The sequence below is a fragment of the Echinops telfairi genome, unplaced genomic scaffold (genome assembly GCF_000313985.2).
Source record: "Echinops telfairi isolate 266 unplaced genomic scaffold, ASM31398v2 ScPeMD7_17;HRSCAF=63, whole genome shotgun sequence".
Taxonomy (NCBI): domain Eukaryota; kingdom Metazoa; phylum Chordata; class Mammalia; order Afrosoricida; family Tenrecidae; genus Echinops; species Echinops telfairi.
This window is the reverse complement of record NW_022103914.1, coordinates 6,339,300-6,364,417: the sequence shown is the minus strand read 5'-3', so window position 1 is coordinate 6,364,417 and position 25,118 is coordinate 6,339,300. Positions and strand designations below refer to the sequence as shown.

Here is a 25,118-nt window from a genome sequence, read left to right as displayed (position 1 = left end):
TTTATTTTAAGAACAGTAATATTCCTTGGTATTGGTGATGATAGAGTCCAATTCAGGGAAAGCAGAGAGAAGAAGCATGACATAACTTGTTGGGAAGAATGTATGATTATAAAGTTGAACCTTGGTTAGAGACTTGAAATAACGTCATCAAAGGTAAAATTAAAATAAAGTCTTGAAGAATAGTTTATACTATATATATCAAAGGAATAACATCCTTACACCATGAATTCCTTAACAAATCAATAAGAAACAAACTATTTATTAGAAAACTAGACAGGATGTGGAAAGAGTGTTCAAAAAATAAGCAGATGAGATATTTTTTAAAACGCTTAGTCCCACAGTATTAGAAAACCAAATGACGGTTTATTCTGTCTGCCCCCTTGGAAGACTTGTTTGATTGGAGAACCATTCTGTCTGCCCCCTTGGAAGACTTGTTTGATTGGAGAACCAGTGGAATGGCTGCTCTTCACATGACGATCTTTCGAAGTCTGAACCAGTACAGCCTTGCTGAGACAGCACACCTTCTGACCCCACTGTTTCTCCTCAGGGGCTCTGGTGGCTCCGTCAGTAAGCATTCCGCTGCCAACTGAAAGACTGGCTTTTCAAGCCCACGAGCCAGTCCCTGAGGGCATATGACAGTCTGCCCCGGAAAGTCCGGCCTTGAGACTCTTTTCGGACATGTTACTTGCTCCTATCGTAACGAGTTAAAATTGACTCAGCAATTCCTTCTCACGATTTTTCCTGATTAATCAGAGGTGCAGAAGTTTGTATAGCAGAATGTTCATTATAACATTTAGAAATTCAGTCGAAACCTTTCTAAATGTCTTACAGTTGGCGAATGATTACTGAAGGGTATGGTTTAACCATACTTTGTGGTGTTATGCTATGCATGTAGTCACTGAAAAACCACTTAGAAAATTACTGACAGGATAACAACATGAGTGAAAAATCTAACTGTACATATGCATATTGCAAATATTTGTACACGCTTAGAAAAAGGAATAAAAAGATTTTCTTACATTGCAGTAGTAACTTTTAAATTAACTTTTCAGTGAAGTAATGTATTCAGGAACGTACACAGCTCTTTTATAACTTGATAAATTTTCACAAAGTTGTGGTTACTTCTGTAACCAGCTCTCAGAATCATTTCTTATGCTCCCTCTCAGTCACACAACCCCTCCAACCAGAGGGTGGCTCCTAGTATACTCCACTGCCGTCAAGTTGATGCTGACTCATTACAACCCTATAGAGCAGGGTAGAACTGCCCCTGTGAGTTCTGTAACTCTGGGGGAGTAGAAAACCCCTTCTTTCTCCCACAGAGTGTCTGGTGGTTTCAAACTGCTGACCTTGCAGTTAGCAGACCAACAAGTAACCACTACGCCACCAGAGCTCCTCTAACCTAGAATAGTAGAAATTTGCTTTTGAACTTTATATAAAGGGCCTAGAGTTTGGCACTTTCACTCCGTATTTTGTTTGAGATTTTCCCCTTGGTTTTTAAATTAGCAGTGAATATTTTTCTCATTCATTATGTGAACTTCTCGGAGTTTATTTTTTCATTTCTAAGACTGATAAACATTTGACTTTCTTTTTGGAACTATTTTGAATAGTCTTACTTTGAACTTTCTTGAGCGTGGATGTATGTGTACATTACTACTGGAGATATACCTAACAAAATAATTTAGTAGCTACTGCCAAATACTTCTCCAGAGTGGTTGTACGTATCCCACCAAGCCCCAGAATGAGTTCCAGTTGCTGCATATCCTTCTCTAAACTTGGCATTTCTGTTTTGTTATTTTTCGAACATTTTCTATTGTGAAGTGCCTTGAAGATTTTTTTAATTATTGGGAGGGGGCTTGCCTTTTAAACTCCCAAGTGGTAATGGTGGTGGTAGTAATGTTCCTTTAAGTAGCAAATTTTTAGAATAGAGGAGTTATAAGAGAATGTTCCAAATAACTTGGAGAATTCCATTGCTCAGTAGCTATCTACTCAAGATGAATAACAGAAATCTCAGAAAATGATAGAAAAGAGATTGTAGTAACATTAATTTTTATTATCTAATATAGCCAACTTTCAGCCCTGCAAGTATTCATTTACCCAACATGATCAACTCAAACAGTTTTGTTTATACCCCTACCAATTTCTTATTCCCACCCTATTGCAATAACTAATTTTTAAAAACAAATTTGAGATGAAGAGTATATCTTCAATCTCAAATAAATTTAAGAAATTTTTTAAAATGGGTCTTACCTACTTCTGGGAATGAATTTTAAAGTAATAGCTTAAGAATTAAAAAGCGAAATAAGACAATAATAATTACGATGTTTGTGATAAGCTTAAAGAAAACTAAAATATTTTAATAACAAGGTAAATCATTTGCATATCAGTAGCCTATTTATACAACCATTTAAAGCAGTGTTTTGAGCTCCATGTGGAGCTTGGAAAGAGATTTTTTTCATTAATATGTTTTTTAAAGCGCCATTGTTGCCTGGTGGGACTTTAATCAAGGGCAGTGTAGCTGAGAAGAATTACTGAAACCAGAATGAAGGCCAAACATGATAGTGGGACAAGAGGAACATAAGAGGAAATAAAGGAAAGAACAATGAGGCAAAGGACGTTAGTTTAGAGGTCTAAATACAGTCATGAACATATGTAAATATATTCATATGTAATGATAAGGAAATAGATATGTGTACATATATTTATATGTTAAGTATTAGACAGACATTGGGCCTTTACTCAAGTACTCCCTCAGTGCAAGAACAGTTTGTTCTGATAGCCTGACATTCTGTGATACTCACCTTCCCGACACAATCGCTGAAGACAAAATGGGTGCATAAGCAAATGTGAAGAAAGCTGATGGTGCCCAGTTATCAAAAGATATAGCGTCTGGGGTCTTAAAGCCTAGAAGGTAAAGTGTCCATCTAGCTAAGAAGCAACAAAGTCCACGTGGAAGAAGCACACCAGCCTGTGTGATCATGAGGTGTTGATGGGATCAGGTATCAGGCATCAAAGACCCAGAACAAAAAAATGTTACCATTGTGATGAGGGGGAGTGCGGAGTGGAGACCCAAAGCCCATCTGTAGGCAATTGGACATCTCTTACAGAAGGGTCACACAGAAGAGTAGAGCTAGTCAGGTTGCAGTATAGCAGTTTGTTTGTTTCTTTAATGCTTCCTCCCCCAACTACCATGACCTCAATTCTACCTTATAAATCCAGCTAGACCACAAAGAGTATGCACACAAGTACAGATAAGAGCTGGAAACACAGGGAATCCAGGACATATAAACACCTCAGGACCAATATTGAGAGTAGCCATACCAGGAGGGGAAGGAGAGGGGGGGGGGGCGGAGCAGAGGGAGAACCAATCACAATGATCTATATAAAACCCCTTCCCAGGGGGACAGACAACAGAAAAGTGGGTGGAGAACAGCGGTCAGTGTAAGACATGAAAAAAAAAATTATATATTATCAAGGATCTGTGAGTGAGGAAGGGTGGGGGAAAGGGGAAAATGGGCTAATATCAAGGGCTCAAGTAGAAAGAATACGTTTTTAAAATGATGATGGCAACATATGTACAAATGTGCTTGACACCATAGATGTATGTGTGGATTGTGATATGAGCTGTGAAAGCCCCCAAGAAAATGACTTTTTAAGGAAAACACCATTTTACATATTTTCATATAGTATTCAGTTCTTATCATTTTTAAAGTTAATGTTATATCTCAAATATTAATAATAATGATTTAAATTTTGCATGTTATCTCTACAGGTTTAAAATAACGTTTTTCACTAAGAGCCATTCTTTGAAAAATTGTTACCATTCTCTGTGCAGTTCAGCAGTTCTGCTTGATTTTAGGAGTCATGGATAATCTAGTCAGTGCAGCAAATATTTATCTTCAGATTTTTTTCCTTATCTTTAAAATTATTTTTTCTTTTCCTGACATAGGACATTTTGGATTTTCTTCTCCCATGGAAAATTTTGATTTTTAGTTTCTGCAAATGAAATTATTGGTCTGTTTTCAAACATACTACCACGCCCCAGCACTCCCTTCTCTTTGATGCATATGTATGATCCAAATTTATAATTTCCAAAAATGCTTTATTAGAATGATCACAGAAACATGGATTGTCATTTCACTTTAGGAATAAGAGAGAAGTTGAACTGTAAAACAGGGTCAAGTACTTTTAATTACCAGGACATCCTTTCAATCAGATGTATCTTGTCTTTGTTGCAGCGATTACTGTTTCATAAAGTAACCTAAACGGTACCGATTACATTTTCTCTTTTTAGGTTTCACAACTACAACTGGACTAATTTAAGACCGCCTTGCCCCACCTCTGTTCTGCATGCTATTTGTAGTATTGATTTTGTTCACAATACATGCTGGACAAAAATGAGACATTTCCCTTAATATCTTGCTAATACTTTATTCTTTTAAAACAAACTTTTAAGAAAATAAAAAATGCTTTTTAGAGTTCTTTGGTTATATGTGATTTATATCCTAATATTTTGTAATGTCAGTTTTTTTTATTTTGATAATTTGCTTTCATAAGTTTTGCTTTTTAAACTCATGGCTGTGTTTTCCTTATTTTTTCCATTGTCCTGCAATTTCAGAGCATGTAACCTCTAATGCCAGCGATAGTGAAAGTAGTTACCGTAAGTGTTTTTTAAGTTATTTGTTCTTTTGTGATCTCAAATTGTAATCTCAAAAACAAACCATTTTAGTTGTGTGTTTTTTCTCTTAGTGATATAATCTAAAAATTAATAATTAGATGCTTAATATCATAAACTTAAGGAAAGTCAAGTAAACCACTATACTTAGAAATAAAATCATATTAACATACAAAAATTAATTTCCAAAATTTTAATGGCATACTGATTCTTTTTTTGCCAACCACAATCCGTATCAGAATACATTTACATGTATGTGAATATTTATAAGACTATAATACTTAGTTCAGTGAGGGAACCTTTGCGTTTTTCCATGTTTTTTAGTAACTGTTTTAATATGAACATTAAAATATTTGTACTAATGCTAAGATATAGTTCACTTTATTTACATTTTTATTTTTATTTCACCAGTTCTGGATAGAGGAAAGTCCTTGTTCAATACCAGGACTTAGTGAGCATAAAAAAAAATGATAAAGGAGAAGTTTTCAATAGCTGCTTACACAGTTATACTGATTCATATGCAACTGATGTTTTGCATCACACTCTTGGTATTAAGTGAGCTATGCAAGCATGTGAAGTCTTTTAACAGAGGTTGGGATATGAGGAAGAATACACAGTTATAGCACCTTAAAAATTAAAATTGCTTTTCTAACCTTTTTTTTTACTGCTGTCTAATATGAAAGTAATCTTGATTACAGATGAGTATGGCTGTTCAAAAGGTCCATCCTGTTAATATCAATCTCTAATATAGTTTCATGTTGACAGTATATACTTTTAATCCTCATTTATTTGATTGCTTGTTTTTATGCAAATTTCCCTTTTAAGGAAGGGGGGATACGAGTTTAATATCTTATATATTAGAATTATATTAATCCATAACCGGAGTTCATTACAATTAAAAAGAGGTGTTGAAAGTATATACTGTTATTGTCACCATTTGCATGACTTATTTAAGATGTGGAATATTAATTGCATGTCTTTACTAATATGTAAACCATTATTTTATATACCATCATTTTTAGACTAACTTGTAAAGTATTTGTTCAACATAATAAACTTGAAAACAATGAATTGCACATTTAATACAGAAAGAATATTTATGCCAATACATGCATTTAGAAAATCTATACAGCCATTAAATAAAAAATAAAGTTAGTGAAAAAGTTGTTTCTAGAATCTTGGTAATCAAGAAGATAATCCTCAAATACATTATCTAATATGTATTGCTTACACTGAACCATTTGGATTAACACAATGTTTCCTAGTTTGTTGTCTACACATTTGTTTGTGTATGTGGTGTGTTTTGTTTTTTCTGCCCAAGAACTGATTATTTTCAACTCTTCAGTTCTTTTCACTGGATCAGATAATAATTTGTAGACATTTCTCTTTAGAATTTACTAAACTCCAAACATTGAATTTAACAACTATGAAGAGCTTTTAAGACAAAAGCAAAATACATGTTACCTCCTTCATTATTTGATTGATTTTGTTGAAGAGGAAGGATTTTCTTTTATCTAATTTTTAAATGTTAGTTTTTAAAGTGATTTGGGCATGATTTCGTAGAATGGTAAATTTTTATAAGTGCAATAGAGACAGTAATTTTACCTTTGCATTTATGATTTTCAATTGTACTGGTTGCCATCAAATCTGTTGTGATTCGTGGCAACCTCACATATATCAGAGCAGAGCTTTCAGTGACTGGTGCTTTCCAGAGGCTGAGTGGACTTACACCCCCCACCTCTTGGTTAGTAACTAAGCATGTTAACGATATAAACCACCTTGGGAGTTTGTTTGTTTTTTTTCTGAGACATTTATATTTTCTCTCTCTCTGATTTTGATTGTAATTATATTTATTGTGCAAATTAAATACACTCTTAAATATAATACCTGGTGGGATAAAAAAAGTAGTGTAATCTGACAGCAGTAAATTGTCTAATGTGTGCATCTTATGGCACTATTGTTGAAATACTAATCTTTTAAAGATATAATCGTTACTAAATTCTTGAAGTTCCAAAAAGCATGTTAATAAAATACTAAAAACACATACTAGACAGTACAAGTGAAGATTTTAAGTAGCTTTTATGATAATCTTTTAAAAATAGAATAAGAGACACCTAGTTGCTAACAAAATGTTTTTATGTGTATCAAACTTATTTTTATGACTAATTTATCACTTTGTGAATTTTTTTCATAAATAATTTATCAAGTAAATAACTTTTTCTACATCTCCATATTCTCAGGAAAGTCTAAGTAATTTATATTATATCTGAACAATTAAATTATTATTATCTTTGTGAATTTTCTCATCTGTAATTTAACTCTCTAATAGGTGGACAAGAAGAATATGTCTTATCTTATGAACCAGTGAATCAACAAGAAGGTTTGTGAACTCCGTTGATATTTTGCAATACTCTTGAAAGAAATACAGATCTAAGTTTATAAACCAGGGCTAACTCCTACTTAAACTCAGAGAGATATGGAGGTATACTAGAGCTTTGCTGTTTGCATTGGTTTTGTGGAGCATGGTTTAGCCCACGGTATTGCTGTTTACATTGGCATTTCCTGTTGTGAGCAATATTTCCATCAGCAGCGTCACTGTCCTTCTAGAACCCCTAGTCACAGTCTTGGAAGCAGCTGTGACTTGACTCTGTTCCTCGTCCCATTCATCCCTCTTCTGTCATATCTCCTTTATCTATAACCTCCTTTTAATGCTGCTTACCACAGTGTTGATTCTCACTTTTCCCTGCTTCCAGCATAATCCCCTTCAGTCCAATGTATGCAGCTTTCATTAGAGCATCTTTTATAGATCACTGTTATTTCATCATTTCCTACACTCAATTTTTTGCTTCCTCATGATATCTAGTAAGGAACATATCGGTAAAACAATGTGCTCTGTGTTTCCCCTTGGAATGAGAGGATGTTAACAATGTGTAGAAACATCTACTAACATGCCAAGTTTAACTTGGTTGAATGAATTATCAAGTATGTGATTGATTTAGGAGAGTAGAATTTGAGATCTTAGTAAATAACTTTTTCTACATCTCCATATTCTCACTGTAAAGACTCGTTATCTGGAAAATTAAGTATCTTTAGTTCTTAAAGAATATGGTGGATAAAGAAATATATATAATTTTAACCTAAGAGTATTTTTTGTTCTTGAATGAAATAAAATACATTGACACCACGTTTGTCTTTGTAGTTAATTATACTCGGCCAGTGATCATACTGGGACCTATGAAAGACAGGATAAATGATGACTTGATCTCAGAATTCCCTGACAAATTTGGATCATGTGTTCCTCGTGAGTAACAAAATCCCTTAATTACTGTTCCAAACATTCTCTGCAGTATTTACATTATTTATAATAAAAATAAATATGTCCATTTTTAGTGGTTTATCCTTGATTGTTTTATCATTTATACCTTCATCCTCCAGATTGTCTCTTTTCAAATTGAAATTATCCTCTGTTATTTTAAACTTTGCAAAAAATAGGCTTAAGTAGAAAACCGGTGTATTATTTGTTTTTAAGTATTATGCACTTCCTCAATATTTTTCTATTAAAGATACAACTAGACCAAAACGAGATTACGAAGTAGATGGGAGAGATTATCATTTTGTGACTTCAAGAGAACAGATGGAAAAAGATATTCAGGAACATAAATTCATTGAAGCTGGCCAGTATAACAACCATCTATATGGAACCAGTGTTCAGTCTGTAAGAGAAGTAGCAGAAAAGGTAAGGATCTGAGTGATCCCAGAATTTAGTGTCAAATCAGATATGCTCTAGACAGTATTGAAGAAGAATGGCACTGAGACATTTAGTTCTTATTTGTGAAAAAAATAAAGGGCAGATGGTGGGGCATTTTTTTAACTAATATTATGAGTTCATTATATTATAAATCCTTAATTTTATGTGGCTTAGAAAAGCACATACAAGATAAAGGATGTCAACAAAATGAGAATAAAAATTATAAAATTGAGAGGAGGTAGTTATATAAGGTGCTATAAGTTTCCTCGAGAGATTCCTTGGGTTTGGCCCTAGTCTTAACATCTTTTATAACTAAGGAATAAGATCATCTATATCTGAAAGTAAAAATAAACTCGATGTTCGAGAGAGGTGTTGCTCCTAGTATTAAGGTTAGAGAAAAATTTCTCCTCTGAGTCTTCATTTAAGAAAAAGGCAGTGTATAAAAATCCACACCTTTAATAGGAACAGATTTTCTGAAATCATTCTTCAAATAGTTTGAGAATGTATTGAACTTGGATTAAAGCAGTTCTATCATGAGACCAAAAATGTACTTGAGTTACTCTTTGAACGTACATGACAGACATCATATTATTTTACATCTTCAGAGTTAGTAGTTAAAAGATCAGTCTTGAAATACCTACAAAACATTAAAGCTGAGGGATGCAGCATGTTAGTGTTTCCATCTGTACATGCCACTTCCTACAAGAGATGTTATTAATATTGATTAGTTTTGGTTTTTTGTTGTTTTAATGGAAAGAACCCAAATGCCTTACAAATGATGGTAAGGATATGAGGGAAAGGAAGATCTTAGATGTTATTAGCTGGGGTATAAATTGCTAGAACATAACCTTTGAGAACACTCTGGAAATGCATAAATGGGTCTGCCCCGTGATCCAGACACTCTGTTTCTTGCTATTTAATTACAGAGTGACTGTGTTAGAGTTTTCAAGGCTATAAATCTTCACAGAAACAAACAGCCTCATCTTTCTTCTGCAGAAAGCCTGGTAGATTTATACTGCCAACCTTGGGATTAACAGCCCAACACTTTACCCATGATGCCACCAGGGATAATCATAGTAATTGGAATCAACAAAGGGAACATTTTAGCGTAGTAGTTAACAGTGAACAAACTAGTACAGTAATTTATTAGGTATATCTCCATTGATGAGTCTCATAATTAAAGTTTTGAATAGTTTAAGTTGCAAAAGATATTTACAACATCTTACTATTTGTGTAAGCATTGAAAATATGGTTTAGGAATACATATTTAATAAACATAAAAGGATGCATGGGAGTGATACATATATACTTTGGGTGTATTACAAATACCACCCAGTCTCCCTTTGAGAGGAAGAGCGAGGGAAGGAAATTGAAGCTATAATATTATTTATACTGTTTTACCTCTTGAAAAATGAAAACCTATACCTTCAGCATAACTAGAGGACAGATAATATTGAAACTTTAAATCACAGATAAATAGAAACGTAAGTGCTGAGTCACAGAAACCTATTTCTTGTGTTCCTCCTCCAAACTTTATAGGACACAAGTGAAATATGGGAAACGTTGCATGGATAAAGAAGAAGCTCAAACTGTGTGCCTAAAATTGATCTAAAATGTATTTGCCAGAGAGAGGAATCTACCCTAAGTACAAAATTGCTGAGAGTTGTGGTAGACTAGAACAGAGAAGGGATTTAAGAGCACACTTCATGAGGAGACAAATTTAGAAAGTCAGCTCTTCAGGAGAAAAAAGAATTTTTAAAAAAATGAGCATCAGGGGGAAGGGCTTGGTACCTCATCAGTTTATTCATAAGGGTCAGCAGACAGGTCTGGAACTATTTATAAACTATTCCCCCTCCCCCTGTATCCATATAAGATAGACAGGATAAACAATCCTGAGGGAAAAAACAGAGGGACTGATAGTTTCAGGGGGACATGGGAGAGGAAGAGGTGGGGAAAAAGAAGGGGGGAGCCAACAAACCCAGGGACAAGGGAACAACAAGAGATCTAAAATCGAGGCTGAGGAGGACATAGTGGGGTGGATCAAGTGAAAAGTAGCTGGGAGGAATTACTGAGAGCCAAATGAAGGTCGAACATGATAACAGAACAGGCGGAAATGAAAAGGAAAAAGGAGAAAGAACTTGGAGGCAAAAGACATTTATAGAGGTATAAATATAGGCATGTATATATTTAAATATATTAATATATAATGATAGGGATATAGGTCTAAGTACATATATTTATATGTTAAGTATAAAGGTAGATGGCCATTGAGCCTCTACCCAAACCCTCCCTGAGCACAAGAACGCTGTGTCCTAATAACCTGGCATTCTGTGATGCCCACCTTCCCGACACAATCCCTAAAGACAAAATGGATACATAAGCAAATGTAGTGAAGAAAGCTGACAGTGCCCAGCTATTAGAAGATGGAGCATCTGGGGTCTTGAAGGCTTGAAGTTAAACAAGGGGCAATTTAGTAGGAAAGCAACAACGCCCACATCGGAAGAAGCACACCAGCCTGTGTGATCACATGGTGTCGACGGGATCAGGTATCAGGCATCAAAGACCCAGAACAAAAAAATCATAGCAATGTGAACGAGGGGGGGGGGGGGGGCGGGGTCAGAGTGGAGAATCAAAGCCCATCTGTAGACAATTGGACATCCCTTCACAGAAGGGTCACAATGAAGAGGCAAGTCAGCCAGGGTGCAGTATAGCATCGACGAAACACACAACATTCCTCCAGTAATTATGCATCCTCCCCTGCCCCGCTCCACCCCACCCCTGCTATCATAACCCCAGTTCTACCTTACAAATCCGGCTAGACCAGAGCACGGACACTGGTACAGATAGGAGCTCTTGGCACACGGACTCCAGGACAGATAACCCCCTCAGGAACAGTAATGGGAGTTGCAGTAACTTGAGGGTAGGAGGAAGGTGCGGTGAGGATAGGAGAACCGATCGCCAATGATTGATGTATAACACAAACACACACCACACCACCCCTCCCAGGGAGACAACAGAAACATGGGTGAAAGAAGAGAGATGAAAATAATAACAATTTATAATTTATCAAGGGTTCATGAGAGTTGGAAAAAAAGAGGAGCTGATACCAAGGACTCAGGTAGAAAGAAAATGCTTTGAAATTGATGGCAACATAAGCACAAATGTGATTGATAGAATTGATGTATGGATTGTTATAAGAGTTGTTAAAGCCCTCAATAAAATAATTAAAAAGAATAAAATAAAACTATTTTTAATGGGGGGAAAAGAGAGAGAGATGCAAAGTTGATAAAGACAATAACAGAGGCTATGTTGTTAGGTTCCATCAAGTCGGTTCCAGCTCATAGTGACCAAATGTAGAGCAGAAGGAAACGCCACCAGAGCGCGGTTGCAGCTATAGTGTCAGTGCATCTCCTCAACGCCACCTTCTCTTTTGTGCAGCCCCTCTATTTTACCAAGCCTGATGTCCTAATCAACATAATGGGAAATTTTAGTCCTTGTTACTAGAGGATACACTGTTAAAAGCATAAGTGGAAAAATCACCAAAAGTGATCATTTATTGGGATCCAAAGAAAATATTAGGAAGTTCTATAGTGTAGGAATAGAATTAGTAAAACTTAGATCACATTTCAATAAAGCTAGAAATTATTAGAAAATGAAATGCCACTGACAACTAGAAAATTTTAAAATCATTTATTAGCTCATGGCGGAGCACTGGTTTTACTAGTGGTTATGCAAGGTCAGTAGTTTGAAACCACCAGCTGCTTCGCAGAAGAAAGTAGAAACTCCCATTAAGAGTGATGGTCTCAAAACACAGACAGTTCTACCTTGTTCAGCAGGGCCACAGAGCTTTGACTCAGTGGCAATTAATTTGGTTTGCTATTAACTCATGAGTGAAAGAAGCAATACAAAATGAAATTTAAGAATTTGTTTAATATAAAAACTATACAAATCAGAATGTATTGGGTATATTTGAAACCATGAATAAAGAAAAACAACCTTAAAAATCTTTCAAACAAAAATGAAAGAATAGAAATGAGTAGAAGACATACTAAAAATTAGAGCAGATCAAATAACCACCAAAAACATGAAAAAAATATTCAATGTTATTAGCTATCAGAACAAGGCAAATCAAAACGACATTGTGATAACTAATTCCTCCATTAAGATGGCAAGAGATATATATTTGTTGTTAGTTGCCATTAGTTGACTGCAATCCAAAGCAACCCTGTACACAACCACAAAGCACTACATGGTCCTGTGTCATCCTCACAATTGTTCCAATGCCTGCTCCCATTGATAGAGCCCCTATGTCATTCTGTCTCAATGAGAGGCTTCTTTTTCACTGCCCCTCCACTTTACCAAGCATGATGTCCTTCTCCAGGGACTGGTCTCTCCTGACAGTATGCCCAAAGTATATAAGATGAAGTCTTGCCACCCTTGCCTCTAAGTAGCACTCTGGCCTTACTTCTTCCAACACAGGTCAGTTTGCCCACAGCGTCCATAGTACTCTCCAGCACCACAATTCAGATGCATTAATTCTTCTTTGGGCATCCTTATTCAATGTCCAACTTTCACGTGCATATGATGAAGTGGAGAATATTATGTAAGTCTACATGATTCACAGACATTTTTTATCAATATGTGGCTTATTTGTAATTTCTTGATATATCGTTTTTAAAGGAGTAGATGTTTTCATTTTTATGCAGTCCAATTTTAAAATAACAGTTTTTAAGTGAACAAAGTACTTGAATTAGCATTTCCTCAAATTAATATACACACACAGAAACAAAAATCAGATAAGACACATGAATAGATTCTTCGCATTGGTCCCTCCACTCTCTTATTCTGTCTTGGTTTGCTTCTGTGTGGGTGTGGCAGGCCGGCCTCTCTCCCCCACCTGTAGGTTTAGTGTGTTCTCTGTAGTGTGTACTTCCAGTTGGGGGGGAGGGGTCAGTTTAGCTTTGCATGTGGTCACATTGCCCTCAAGGTTTGGTGTGCCATGGTGGGGTCTGCATTCATACTCCCATTTCTGTGCAGACATACGCAGTACCCCTCCCCTTGAGTGGATTAATGTCCTACTCCAGTGCCATCGTCTCCTCCCCTCTCCCTCTGTTGCCCTTTGCCATGGAATGACGTGTGTGTTCTTGGGTTTAGTTTGTCCCCCGCCTGACTGCCTGTACCTCAGACCATAAATTGTGAAACAAGTAGCTTTTCTTCTATACCTACTGTGCTGAGTATGATTACCTCTGTGGACTCGTGTTGTACTTGTCCTTTTGTGATTGGCTAAATTCGCTTAGCATGATTTCCTCCAACTCATCTCATAAGGCATTGTTCTTCATGGGAGCATCAAGTGCTTGTTAGTGATGTGTAGTACTCCATTGTGTGTGTGTGTGTGTGTGTTAGAGTTTTCTAATCCACTCGTCTATCGATGGAAATTCAGGTTGTTTCCAATTCTTTGCGATTGTGAATTGTGCCCCAATAAACATTGGGCACAGACGACTGTTTGTGGTCTGTTTCTTACCTCTTCTGGGTATATTCCCAGTAGAGGGATTGCTGCATCGTAAAGTAACTCAATTTCCATTTGCCTTAAATATTACCAGATTGTTTTCCACAGTGGCTGTATGTATCTACACGAACACCAGCAGTGGAGGAGAGTTCCTGTCTCACCACATCCCCTCCCAACATTTGTTGCTGTCTGGTTTTCTGATTTGGGCTATCCTCAAGGGTGTTAGGTGGTATCTCATAGTTGTTGTAATTTGCATTTCTCTGATGGCTAATGATTGGGAACATTTTCTCATAGGTTTATTGGCCATCCAGGTCTCGTCCTTGGTAAAACATCTTTTCAGGTCACTTGCCCACTTCCTCAGTGATTTAACTGTTTTCTTTCTGTAGATTTTAGTAATAAGCCCTTTGTCTGTTATGTCATTGCTAAAAATCCTCTCCAAGTCTGTGGGCTCTCTCATTGCTCTCTCTTGATGAAGTCTTTCGACATACATGTGTTTTATCCTTCATATATCCCATTTGTCATTTTCCGCTTCATCAGTGTGTATGTACCCTTCCCTATTACAGTTAGCCTATGTATATTCCCTGAGCCAAGGTTCTTAGGTTTGTCCCAAAAATTCCTTCTTTGATGGTCCTGATAGTTCAAGTTTTACTTCTAGGTCTGTGCTCCACCTTGAGTTTGTTCTTGTACATGGGGTGAGGTAAGGGTCTTGTTTCCTTTTTTCTACAGTTGGATATATATTGTTTCCAGCACCACTTGTGAAAGAGGGCATCCACCTCCCACTTAATGCTTTTGGGGCCCTTGTTGAGGATCAGTTGTCTATATGCTGATGGTTTTATTTCTGGGTTTTCTGTTCTTTTTTATTGGTCTGAGTATCTGTCATTGTTCCAGTGCCCTGGTGTTTTGACCACTATGGCTATATAGTAGGTGTTAAAGTCAGGTAAGGCGAGCCCTCTGACTTTGTCCTTTTTTTTTTTTTAAACATTTTATTAGGGGCTCATACAACTGTTATCCCAATCCATACACACATCAATTGTGTAAAGCGCATTTGTACATCGTTTCTCAAAACATTTTCTCTCCATTTAAACCCCCAACATTAGGTCCTCATTTTTCCCTCCCTCCCCGCTCCCCCCTCCCACATGAGCCCTTGATAGTTTATAAATATCACTAGATACTGCAAAAGCCTTTGGCAAAATTTAATATGGTTCCTTAAGTATGGGTGAGGAAGAATCAAGAATATAGTGACCGCTATTATTAAAAGCAGAAAGAGAATATCAGGTTTAAAAAAATGGATGGGTAAATAAATTCTTAACTCTTTAATGAGAGAAACTATAAAGACAATTCCATTATGAACAAGTCATGCAGCCCCAATGTCTTTTCCACATTGTACTAAAAGTATTAGTCAATGCTGTTAAGAAAAATCCATTCAAAGCATATAAGAGTTATAAAAAGTAAAGCTGTCTATGTGCAGGTAATATATGATATAACTGAAAATTTTACAGAATCAATTTTATAAGGAAAGATTTGACAAGGTAGCAGTAGATGAAATTAATATGGAGAAATCAGTTCTTTGATATATAAACAACAACTATTTAGAAGATAAAATGATTGAGAAAAGCCTACTTATAATATAAACAACAGAAGATCAAATAGTAAGAAATATATAAATTACATACATAGAGTTAAATGAGGGAAAATGTAAAACACTCCTGGATGCTGTTAATAGTAGACTAAAGTAATGGAAAGATAGCCCTTAATTTGGGCAAAGATAACTCAATATTAGAAAGCTATGAGTTCTAATTTTAATTGTGTTAAACAATCCCAATAAAAGTATCTCCCAGTTCCTTAGTGGAGAAAGACAAGTTAAATTGTGTTCCTATATAAGAATTCAGTGTAACTGGAAGAAAGCTGTAGGAACTATATATATCCCTACCAGATACTAAGCATACTATAAAGTCATTTTAAAATGAAAACACTAGGGTACTGGCACATAAATAAATAAATCAGGGAAATAGAATATATTGTCTCAGAAAACACCAAAACACGTATGGAAATTTCATATGTGATAAAAAGCACCATCTTCAATCACTGGAATTTTTAACAAATGATGGTGGAACAGCTAGGAAACATTCGATTAAATTCATACAAAAAAGTAAATGGAGCAAAGTTACAGATGTTAAAAATAGTGTATGTGTCAAAAGGAAACATAATTTGGACATAAGTAAAATTTTACCCAATAATTCAAAACAATATGCAATAGGAGAGAAGATTAGTAAATTTGGCTTGATAAAAGTAAAAATTTGACATGGCCAGAAAATATCAAAAGACATCCATAACAATGTCAAACTGGCCAAATAGACGATAGAATTTACAGATGAAGGGCCAGTATTCCCAGTATATTTTTTTATAAAAAGAACTTGGAAATTGAGGAATGGAGATGAAAAATCTAATGGGCAAATAGGGAAAATATGTGATAAATAATTCACATAAAAATAAGATAAGACCTTTCACACAATCTATGATGCCTGCTTATCAGTTTGGCCAAATAAAAAGTTATAGAACATTCATTCTCTCATTGGTAGAAATGCAAACTGGTACAATCTTTATAGCTAAACTTACCTGTAACCTCGCGAAACTGTATATGCATATGTCCTTCAATCTACTAAACCCAGAGCTATCTCCCTCAACGATACAAAATTGTATGTGCACAAGTGTATTCCCTGCAATACACAGTTCATTATTGTCAAATATTGGAAACTATCCATATGCCCATCCATAAAAGAGTGATAAAATTATCTACTTTATGCCAACACAGTCGTTATATGCAGCTGTACACAAAAAAATAAAGAAAGATGTTTAGGAACTGTTAGGAAATTAATATCTATAGCAGGCTACTTTAGTATAAGAAAGAAATATACCTGTATCTGCTTGTTTGTACAAAAGGAAATACAGAAAAAAGAATCAGGAACCAGTGAGATTGATTACCTTTATGGGTAGAGGTTTGGGAATGGTTAGAAGAATGGAGGTGTAGGGCATTTCTCTGATAATTATCTTTTTGTCTAAGTTTGATTTCTAAAACTATACAATATCATACACTCAAAGGGGGGCAAAAGGATAGGAGGAATGAAAAATAGCATATAAATAAAATTAATTATATTTTAACTCCATTTTTCTACTAACTTTTTGAAGGTCCTTCATAAGTGTTCAGTGAATGATTAAGATGTGTCAAGAAGACACGAGCCAAATTATAGAGCCTTTGGCCACATCAAGAGATTTGTCTATTTCAAAAAATTAATAATAATAGTAGCTGATTAAAACAGAATAAATTAAAAACTTAAGAATCCATCACGCAATAAATATATGGATAAGACAAATGCATGGATAGAAGGACTAGAATCTCTGGTGGCATTGTGCGTTGTGCATTGGGCTGCTAACTACAAAGTCAGTAGTTTGAATCCAGGAAGGATCGGGCTTTCTGCTCCAAGAGCTGTAGCTTTAGAAACTCACAAGGATCACTGAGTCAGAATTGGCATGATGACAGTTTACAAAGAGAAAGATAGTAACATTACAGTAGAAAAACCTGCAGCACAAGCTCTTAAGTGATCAAAATTGACAGTAATAGAGATGCCATGCCTCTCGATGATGATGGACTGAGGACACAACATCACTTCTGCTGTATTCCTGCCCCCCAAAACGGTACTGCTGGTAGAATAGCATCACCCAAACCCAGGCTGGGGCATGTTTTATCAAGTAAGTGTTCTGTACTCTTCAACACTTGTTCAGATTGTGAAAGATATTTCAGCTAAATACTAAGGGTAATCATGAATTGGATCCTAGGTTTAGGGTTTGTTTTTTTCCTTCCTTTCTTTCTTAGTAAAGGACATTAGATTGTTATCTGGAATTACAAGTGATGTCAAAGATATGTCATTGGCTTTAGGATATTTAGGGTAAAGAAGCATTACATCCACAATTTACTCTTAAGCTATTCTTAGAGAATAATAAAACAAATATAGTAAAATTGTAATGTTTTGGTATATTAGTATTGGGTATATGGGAATCCTCATATTGTTTTTATAACTTGAATAAAAGTCAAAAACCTTTTTTTAAAGTGTACAGAATCATGTAAAATGTTAATATCTACTGCAAGTAGGCAAAAGGTTCCTGAGTGTATTTCCTCTTCAGTATGTTTAAAGTATTTATCATTCACTGAAGTGGATGCCAGCCCAGAGGATCTAATTTAAAATCGTATAAGATATGTGGTGTTATTTGTCAGTGCAGTGAAGTATGTCAGAGAATGTGTCACTGTAGTCCAGACTTGGGTTCCTATATGAAGTTTTTGCACATCAACAACTAAATGAGAAATAGCCTAGAGTAATAGTGAGGTATTTGGTGGTGGTGGTGGTGGAGGAGGTTTTTTTAATTTAAAAGATTCTTCTTTATGGTGAGATGTTAATTTGGAGTATTTTTTATTTTTCAAATATCCTTTTTTGGGAAAATAAAAGATAGCAATATTATATTTACCACCAGATACCTGGTTTGTGAAGTCTAGGAGTAGGAGAAGTTTTTGTTCCTTTTTAAATGTGTTGTCTGAGAACAGTAGATTCATTATTAACAATTATTATTATTATCTTTATACCATTTCCTCTCCTAATAGTTGCTAATAGAAATGACCAATTTGTTTAAAGGTAACAAAGATAATAGCATACCATAATCTAGATTTTGTACCCATAAGAAAAGCATCTTTGATATAATTGAAAAAACTTAGTTCAAATGTTTTCTTCTTTTTTCCTCGTTTTAGGGTAAACATTGTATCCTCGATGTGTCTGGAAATGCCATCAAGAGATTACAGATTGCACAACTTTATCCAATCTCCATTTTTATTAAACCTAAATCCATGGAAAATATCATGTAAGTGTGACTGCTTAAGGCACGGTCTGCAAATACAAATCCATTCTCTGTCACTTACTAGCCTGAGTAATTTGCTTAACCTTCCTGCAGCTCTGCCATTTGAAAAATCAAAGGATATACAAGGGTACTTGGAAAAGTTTATGGAGAAATTGAATTAAAAGATAAAAATGTTTAATGGAAGCTAAAGAACTAAGGTTCCTGGCATAACTATATCAAGGCAGTCTGTTTTGTATTATTTTATAGTGTTAGTTATTATATATTTTATGGAACCTTAAAGATGTTTTTTAAGATCAGGAAACAAAAAGAAGCTAGAAAGAGCCAAACCAGAACTGTAATGATATCCCATGAAAACGTTGTCTCATGAGTGGAATGAGTAAACACATTTGCATGGTGGAGACTCTAGTGAAGCTTTCTCGGGAGTTTTCCTGCTAAAGTTACTTTCCCCCAAACACTCTCCAAATAAGCAGATGTTAACATTCTTTGGCCCTCTGGAAAGTCAACAAGCAAAATGCCTTGAGCATCCAAAAAATATCTGCCATGACCTTTGCTCTGGACCAGTGTACTTTTGCTTTGATTGGATCACTTCCACCTCAAAGTAGCCATTGCTTTGATTATGCTTTGCCATATTCCATCTCCTATTCCATTTCTTCGAAGAAATACTTTAGGAACTTGATTCCACTTGTTTAAAATTCCCATGAAAAGCCCTGCTGTGGCTGCAGCTGAACTGGACACAGCAGTTGGTACCCATGAAGCAAAAACTCTGCTCAACTTTTTCAGAATTGTATAAGCTGAACCAACTGAAACGTGTATGGTGTTGGTTTTTGTTTCTGGTGTTAACTGCTGTTTTTCAGGACCATGGACAAGATTGCTTCCTCAAAAACTGATGTGTCTGGTCTGCCGCATGACCATCCGTTTGTAAATTGCTGATTTCTTCAGGGCAGTGTCCCTATAAGCTTGTCTTAAAGCATCAGTGATTTCACCATTGTTCCATCCAAGCTTCGCCGTAAATTTGATATTTGTTCTTCAGTTTTAGTAGAATTCACATTGCTCTGCTAACGAACTTTTTTCATACTGATGCCTTACCCTTCTTAGTGCCTCAAATTTTAGATCCTGTTAGGATATGTTACAAGTTAGTACAAGTTTATTTTGTACAATAATGTAGCAACCACAGATTCAAGACTGGTTGGGCATTGTAAAATCAATTTGTGTAACATACCTCAGTAACAGATTATCAGAAGACTCATACGATCATTTAGTCAATACAAGGGGAAAAATCAACATCTTTTTATAATCAAACACATTAATCTGAATGTTAAAAAATATAACAATAAACTGTGGAAAACTTCCACTGATGTTGGGGACAAGCAAACATTCCTACTATCACCAGATTGTACTGCAGAGCTAGTTAATGAAATTAAGTCAAAAGATCCAAAACAAAACCAAACTCACTGCCATTGAGTTTATCTCGACTCTTAGTAACCTAGACAGAGCAGAACTGCTCCTTGGTGTTTCCAACAGTGTAAATCTTCATGGGAGCTGACAGCCTCATCTTTCCAGAAGTGGCTGCCAACCTTGCAATTAGCCGCCGCCCAAGCTTAACCAAGTGTGCCACCGACGAAGCATAAAATTCATTATTCACAGATCATTTGGTTATATATGTAGGAGCTTCAAAAAGTTTGTGGGAAAATGGAAGTGGCAAGTGTGAAGAATGAGCACAGAGAACGAAGACTGTTTCACTCACCTGGACATTCAGAAATTAAATTTTGCTTTGAATCTTGAGACCTGTATGCTTTCAGAAAACTCTTCTCTGCAAAGAAGGGGGCGGGGGGCGTTTCAAATGTTAAAGCCTGTTGTGAATTTATTTATCCTCAGATTAGCATTGTTAGTGCATTAAATCTATTAAATTTACCTTTTAGTTTAAAAGATAGTGGAATTTTTCCACTTAATATTTAAGCCCCCTCATAAAAAGAATAGAAAAAATACAAAAGCATCTCTAGATAAGTTAGTAGAATTTTTTTAAAGTAAGGCTTCCAAATACAAGGTCACCATATGAAAACAAATTTTCTACCAACCAACAAGAAATAAGTGGAAAATGAAATTTTTAAGAGATCATTTTCCATTTCTGCCATACCCCCATGGGGAGCCTCTGCTGTCTGTCATTAGAGGGCTCAGGCGTGGGCTTGGTTAGCAGGGCAGATGATATTATTAGCAGAACCGTATCTCTCCCTGTGCACGCTCTCGCTCTCTCTTTCTCTCTCGGCTCGCTCTCTCTGTTAAATTGTGTTCCTCTGTTGGTATCACACTCAGTTGTTAGGCTCCACTAGTTGCAAACTGATGGCTCTATTTCTGACAATGCTCTGGGGGGAAATTGCTTCACAATCTGATTTTATTAAATCTGTGCCCCTTTGCACAAGTCATACTTACGGGTCAGTATTTAAGTTTGTTCTGATATCAGGAACTCTATTTACCCATCTTTTTGGTTCTCTCTGATTGGCCTACAGTTTAATTTGTGGCTCCCAAGGAGCTGCCAGTCACTTACTGTCGAGCCACCACAATTTCTGTTGCTTTTGAAACCATGCTTCGGTTGGAACTTCCCCACGCTCTGTTCAAAAGTTAGTTTCTTTGGGGAGCAAAGAGCTCAGAGCTCTCAGTCCTAGGGGCTGCTTTTCCACTGCACCAAAAAATTCTTTTGTTTCTCAGTCAGACCTGGAGACTATAGCAGTGGCCTTATTCTCTAGAAGTGACAGTGATGGGTGGGGGTGGTAGCATCCAGTCTTCTCAACTTGCCTCTCCATAGAACTTCTTCAGGAGCCACCAGGGGAGAGAGCGCTTAAACCTCAAATATTCTTGGCTCGGCACTCTGGGACTGGGGCTCAATGGAAAAAGGGAGCACAAAACTGGAATGAGAAATGCCAGCAGACTGCCTCTGTTAGATTGCACCCTCTTCTAATCTCTTAGGTGATTAGAAGTAAGGCGAGGGAGCCCTGTCTTCTTGACCAAATCCTTCTAGATGTGAGCTTCCATCATGCCCAGCTCGTGGGCGTCGTTCGTGACTCAAGTGCCGCAGACTCAGTAATCTTACTAAGATTAGTAGATCCCTTGAATAAATGTTTCTGTTTTTTGCTATGCTGTGTGCTCTTAGGACATTTTCAGAGACTACATGGGTTAAGTTTGCAGAATTCCTTAAGCCACCATTCTGGAAATACCAAAAGTACCATGATAGCCATTCAGTCGCAGCTGAACTACTTTAAGTGACTGAGCACTCAAACCTTTCATAACTACCTAATTGTATCATTGACTGGACAGAGCTAGAGACAGTATACAGCATCACTTAATAAAAATAAATCAAAAACACAGTTACATTTAGCTTTACTCTAGGAAAGCATTTTCGTGAAATGCCAACTCTGATTATGCTTTGTTGAGAAAAGTCATGATTTTTTTCACACATAGTGCTTCTCTGTATCAGACTATATTCCAAGTGTTTTTTGTATTCAAATATACATCTCAAAAACTATATGAAAGTAAATGTTATTGATATTTCAGAGCTGCAGAAACTAAAGCAAAGAATGGTTAAGTAACTTGCCCAGGGTCTAACAACTAATAATTAGTGAAGTAAGAATTTTGAACATACGTTTTCTGTATCTTCTTTTGTCATATTTTCATTAAAATGTAGTAGCTATCTATATCATTCTCTAAATGTATTTGCATAGGGAAATGAATAAGCGCCTAACAGAAGAACAAGCCAGAAAGACGTTTGAGAGAGCCATGAAACTGGAACAGGAATTTACAGAACATTTCACAGGTTGGCATCATGTGTGATATGATACCCTTTATGGTAGAATTTAGCTTTGAAGCCACAGAACTAAAACCCTGAAATGAATTTTGGACTATCTACCATTAGTAACTAATACAGCTTTTGTGGGGGGTTTACATATGGGAATGGGGATTTTTTTTTTTTTTAATTTAGTGGTTTTTAGATTTTTAAGTTAGGCTATAATATGATCAGAGAAAATATTATTCAGACTTGGTTTCTTCTGTGATACTCAGATTTTTCTTCTATTCGTTATATATTTTGATCCATTCAAGCATTATTTGTTTAAAAAAGGAAGAAGTACTCAGTGATTCCCATATAGTTTTCGCTCACTTATTTTGTCTTTTAAGTTATTCCTTTGAGTATCTGTGGACAGACTTCTGTCGTTGATGTTTTTATTTTAAATGGATGTCTGTCCCCACGTCGGTGGTGTTCATATTGAGTACCAGTAAAGGTCATGAAGGAGCCCTGGGATAGAGAGATGGAAATATCACCTTCAAAAATGATAGGCCTAAGTGGAGGATATGTCAAGAAACAAAAGCTTCACATTTTGGTATTTTTATTTGATAAAGGTGCTTATGATTTTGCAGCAATATTTTTGGACTTACCCTTAAGAAAAACTACAGATTTTCTTCTGATTTTGCCAGTTATCCCACAATTGCCATCATAGCAGAGAGAGAAAGTTCTTTTCTTATTCCAGAATCTAGTCTATGACCACATGCTTTATTAAATTATCACATCTTTAGACTTTTTCATCGGGGTACCTCCCCGGTTTATCTTTCTTATTCATGACCTTAAAAACTAATTATTTTGTAGAATTCTGTCCTATGTTTTAAATGCCTTGTATTTCCTAGTGCTTAGATTTAGGTTATGTATTTTTGTTGGGAATATAAAAGGTGTGTCCCATCTGTGCCCCATACAAGGAGGTCCATCCTCAAGAATGCTAGTAATTTGAGTCATTTGAGCATGTCCTTAGCAGAATGCTGTGCCAGTTATCTCTTAAGGAGAATTGTTTTACTAGCCATTCCATTGAATGAATTTACAAAGTAAGCAAAATGTACCGCATATACTCGAGTATAAGCCTACCCGAATATCAGCGGAGGCACCTAATTTTACCACAAAAACTGAATTAAAAATGTGCTGGAAAACTCGGCTTATACACAAGTATATACAGTATGTTTCCCAAGTCAAATTACTGAATAACTCTTTCCTCTAAAGTAAGTTCTTATCTGTGCTGTTAGGATGCATTAAGATGCCAAACTTCAGAGCCAAGTGTTTTGTCAAAGGAACTTTGTTTTCCAGGACAAAAGCCAAATCCACTGTTGTCTGGTTGATTCCGACTCATAGCAACCAAACGGCCTATCGATATTTAGCTTAAAATAGGAACTCTCTCAGAGCTGATATCATTAAATACTGTTATTTATAATTCCTGATTTTTCATGCATTCTTAGCCACCTAAGTTGTCAGCCCTCCTTATACTCCATCAGCCTACTTGTACATGCAGAATTTCAGTCTCCAAGTGAATAATTTTTGTAAAATCTCCATGTGATATTTTATGCTATTGAGGTGTTTTGAGGTCATGGAAATCCTTATCTATGATGCTCTTCAAAATGACTCTTTTGTTGGTGTTATTTTCAGGGTTTTGTTTGCTTTATTCTGTACTTTTTCATTTATGCATAAACATTCCCTTTTTTTCTTCTTAAAACCTTAATTCATGCTTAGTGTCTAGTGAGATTCCAACAACTTTTTTAGGTTTTTTTATTAACTGATTCCCACATCCTCACAGACCTCTGTCTGGGACTCCCAACTATCCCCAAAGGATTCTTTAATAATAATTATGACCATTTTTTTATTCACACATTATTTCAGGGAGCAATTAAATCACCCAATATTAATTTTAATAGTTTCTAACCACTAAAACACCAGATGATGTATCTTAATTTACCTACACTATAGCACCTGGCAGTTACTAGCATACTGAAGAAAATAGTAGCAAATAATCTTTAATCAGCTGGTTTTCCCTAAAATCTTACCCCTAAAATAAAATAAAACTAATATAGCCATGATTTGTACCCACAGTCTTTTTTCCTTTCTATATACATTAACTCAAAAGTACACTCGTTGCTAGTGAGACAGTTCTGACTCTTAGCAACTCTGTGCGTTCCCTCTGTGAGAGGAGAATACCTCAGTTTTCTCCCCATTTCTATATATACTTGGGTTGAAATTAGAAAAGTCAAAGCAGCACTTGTATTACTACATGTTCAGATGATTAATAAAACAATAAGACAAGATAAAAAATATCACCAGTGTCAGGTTTGGTATCAATTTTTAAACAAATTGTATGCATTTGATGAAACCAGCAGTTTTTTCCTTTGTTAAGAATACGTGGCTTGGGAGAGGGGGAGGTGGGGGGAAGGGAAGAGGTGTTAACAAACCCAGGGACAAGGGAACAACAGGCGATCCAAATTGGTGGTGA

The 25,118-nt window shown here is 35.9% G+C and overlaps 1 protein-coding gene across 14 annotated transcripts in view; it reads left to right on the top strand.

Annotated features, from left to right (window-relative positions):
• DLG1 (discs large MAGUK scaffold protein 1) overlaps positions 1-25,118 on the top strand; it is a 245,648-nt gene that overhangs the window by 217,229 nt on the left and 3,301 nt on the right. For 13 of the 14 annotated variants that reach the window (XM_045287590.1, XM_045287588.1, XM_045287601.1 and 10 more), the window contains 6 exons: positions 4,616-4,657; positions 7,002-7,052; positions 7,872-7,973; positions 8,236-8,408; positions 18,722-18,831; positions 22,542-22,633. In XM_045287590.1, the coding sequence (XP_045143525.1) occupies positions 4,616-4,657; positions 7,002-7,052; positions 7,872-7,973; positions 8,236-8,408; positions 18,722-18,831; positions 22,542-22,633 (570 nt within the window). The remainder of the gene's footprint in view (positions 1-4,615; positions 4,658-7,001; positions 7,053-7,871; positions 7,974-8,235; positions 8,409-18,721; positions 18,832-22,541; positions 22,634-25,118) is intronic. The other variant, XM_045287595.1, reaches the window with a different exon arrangement.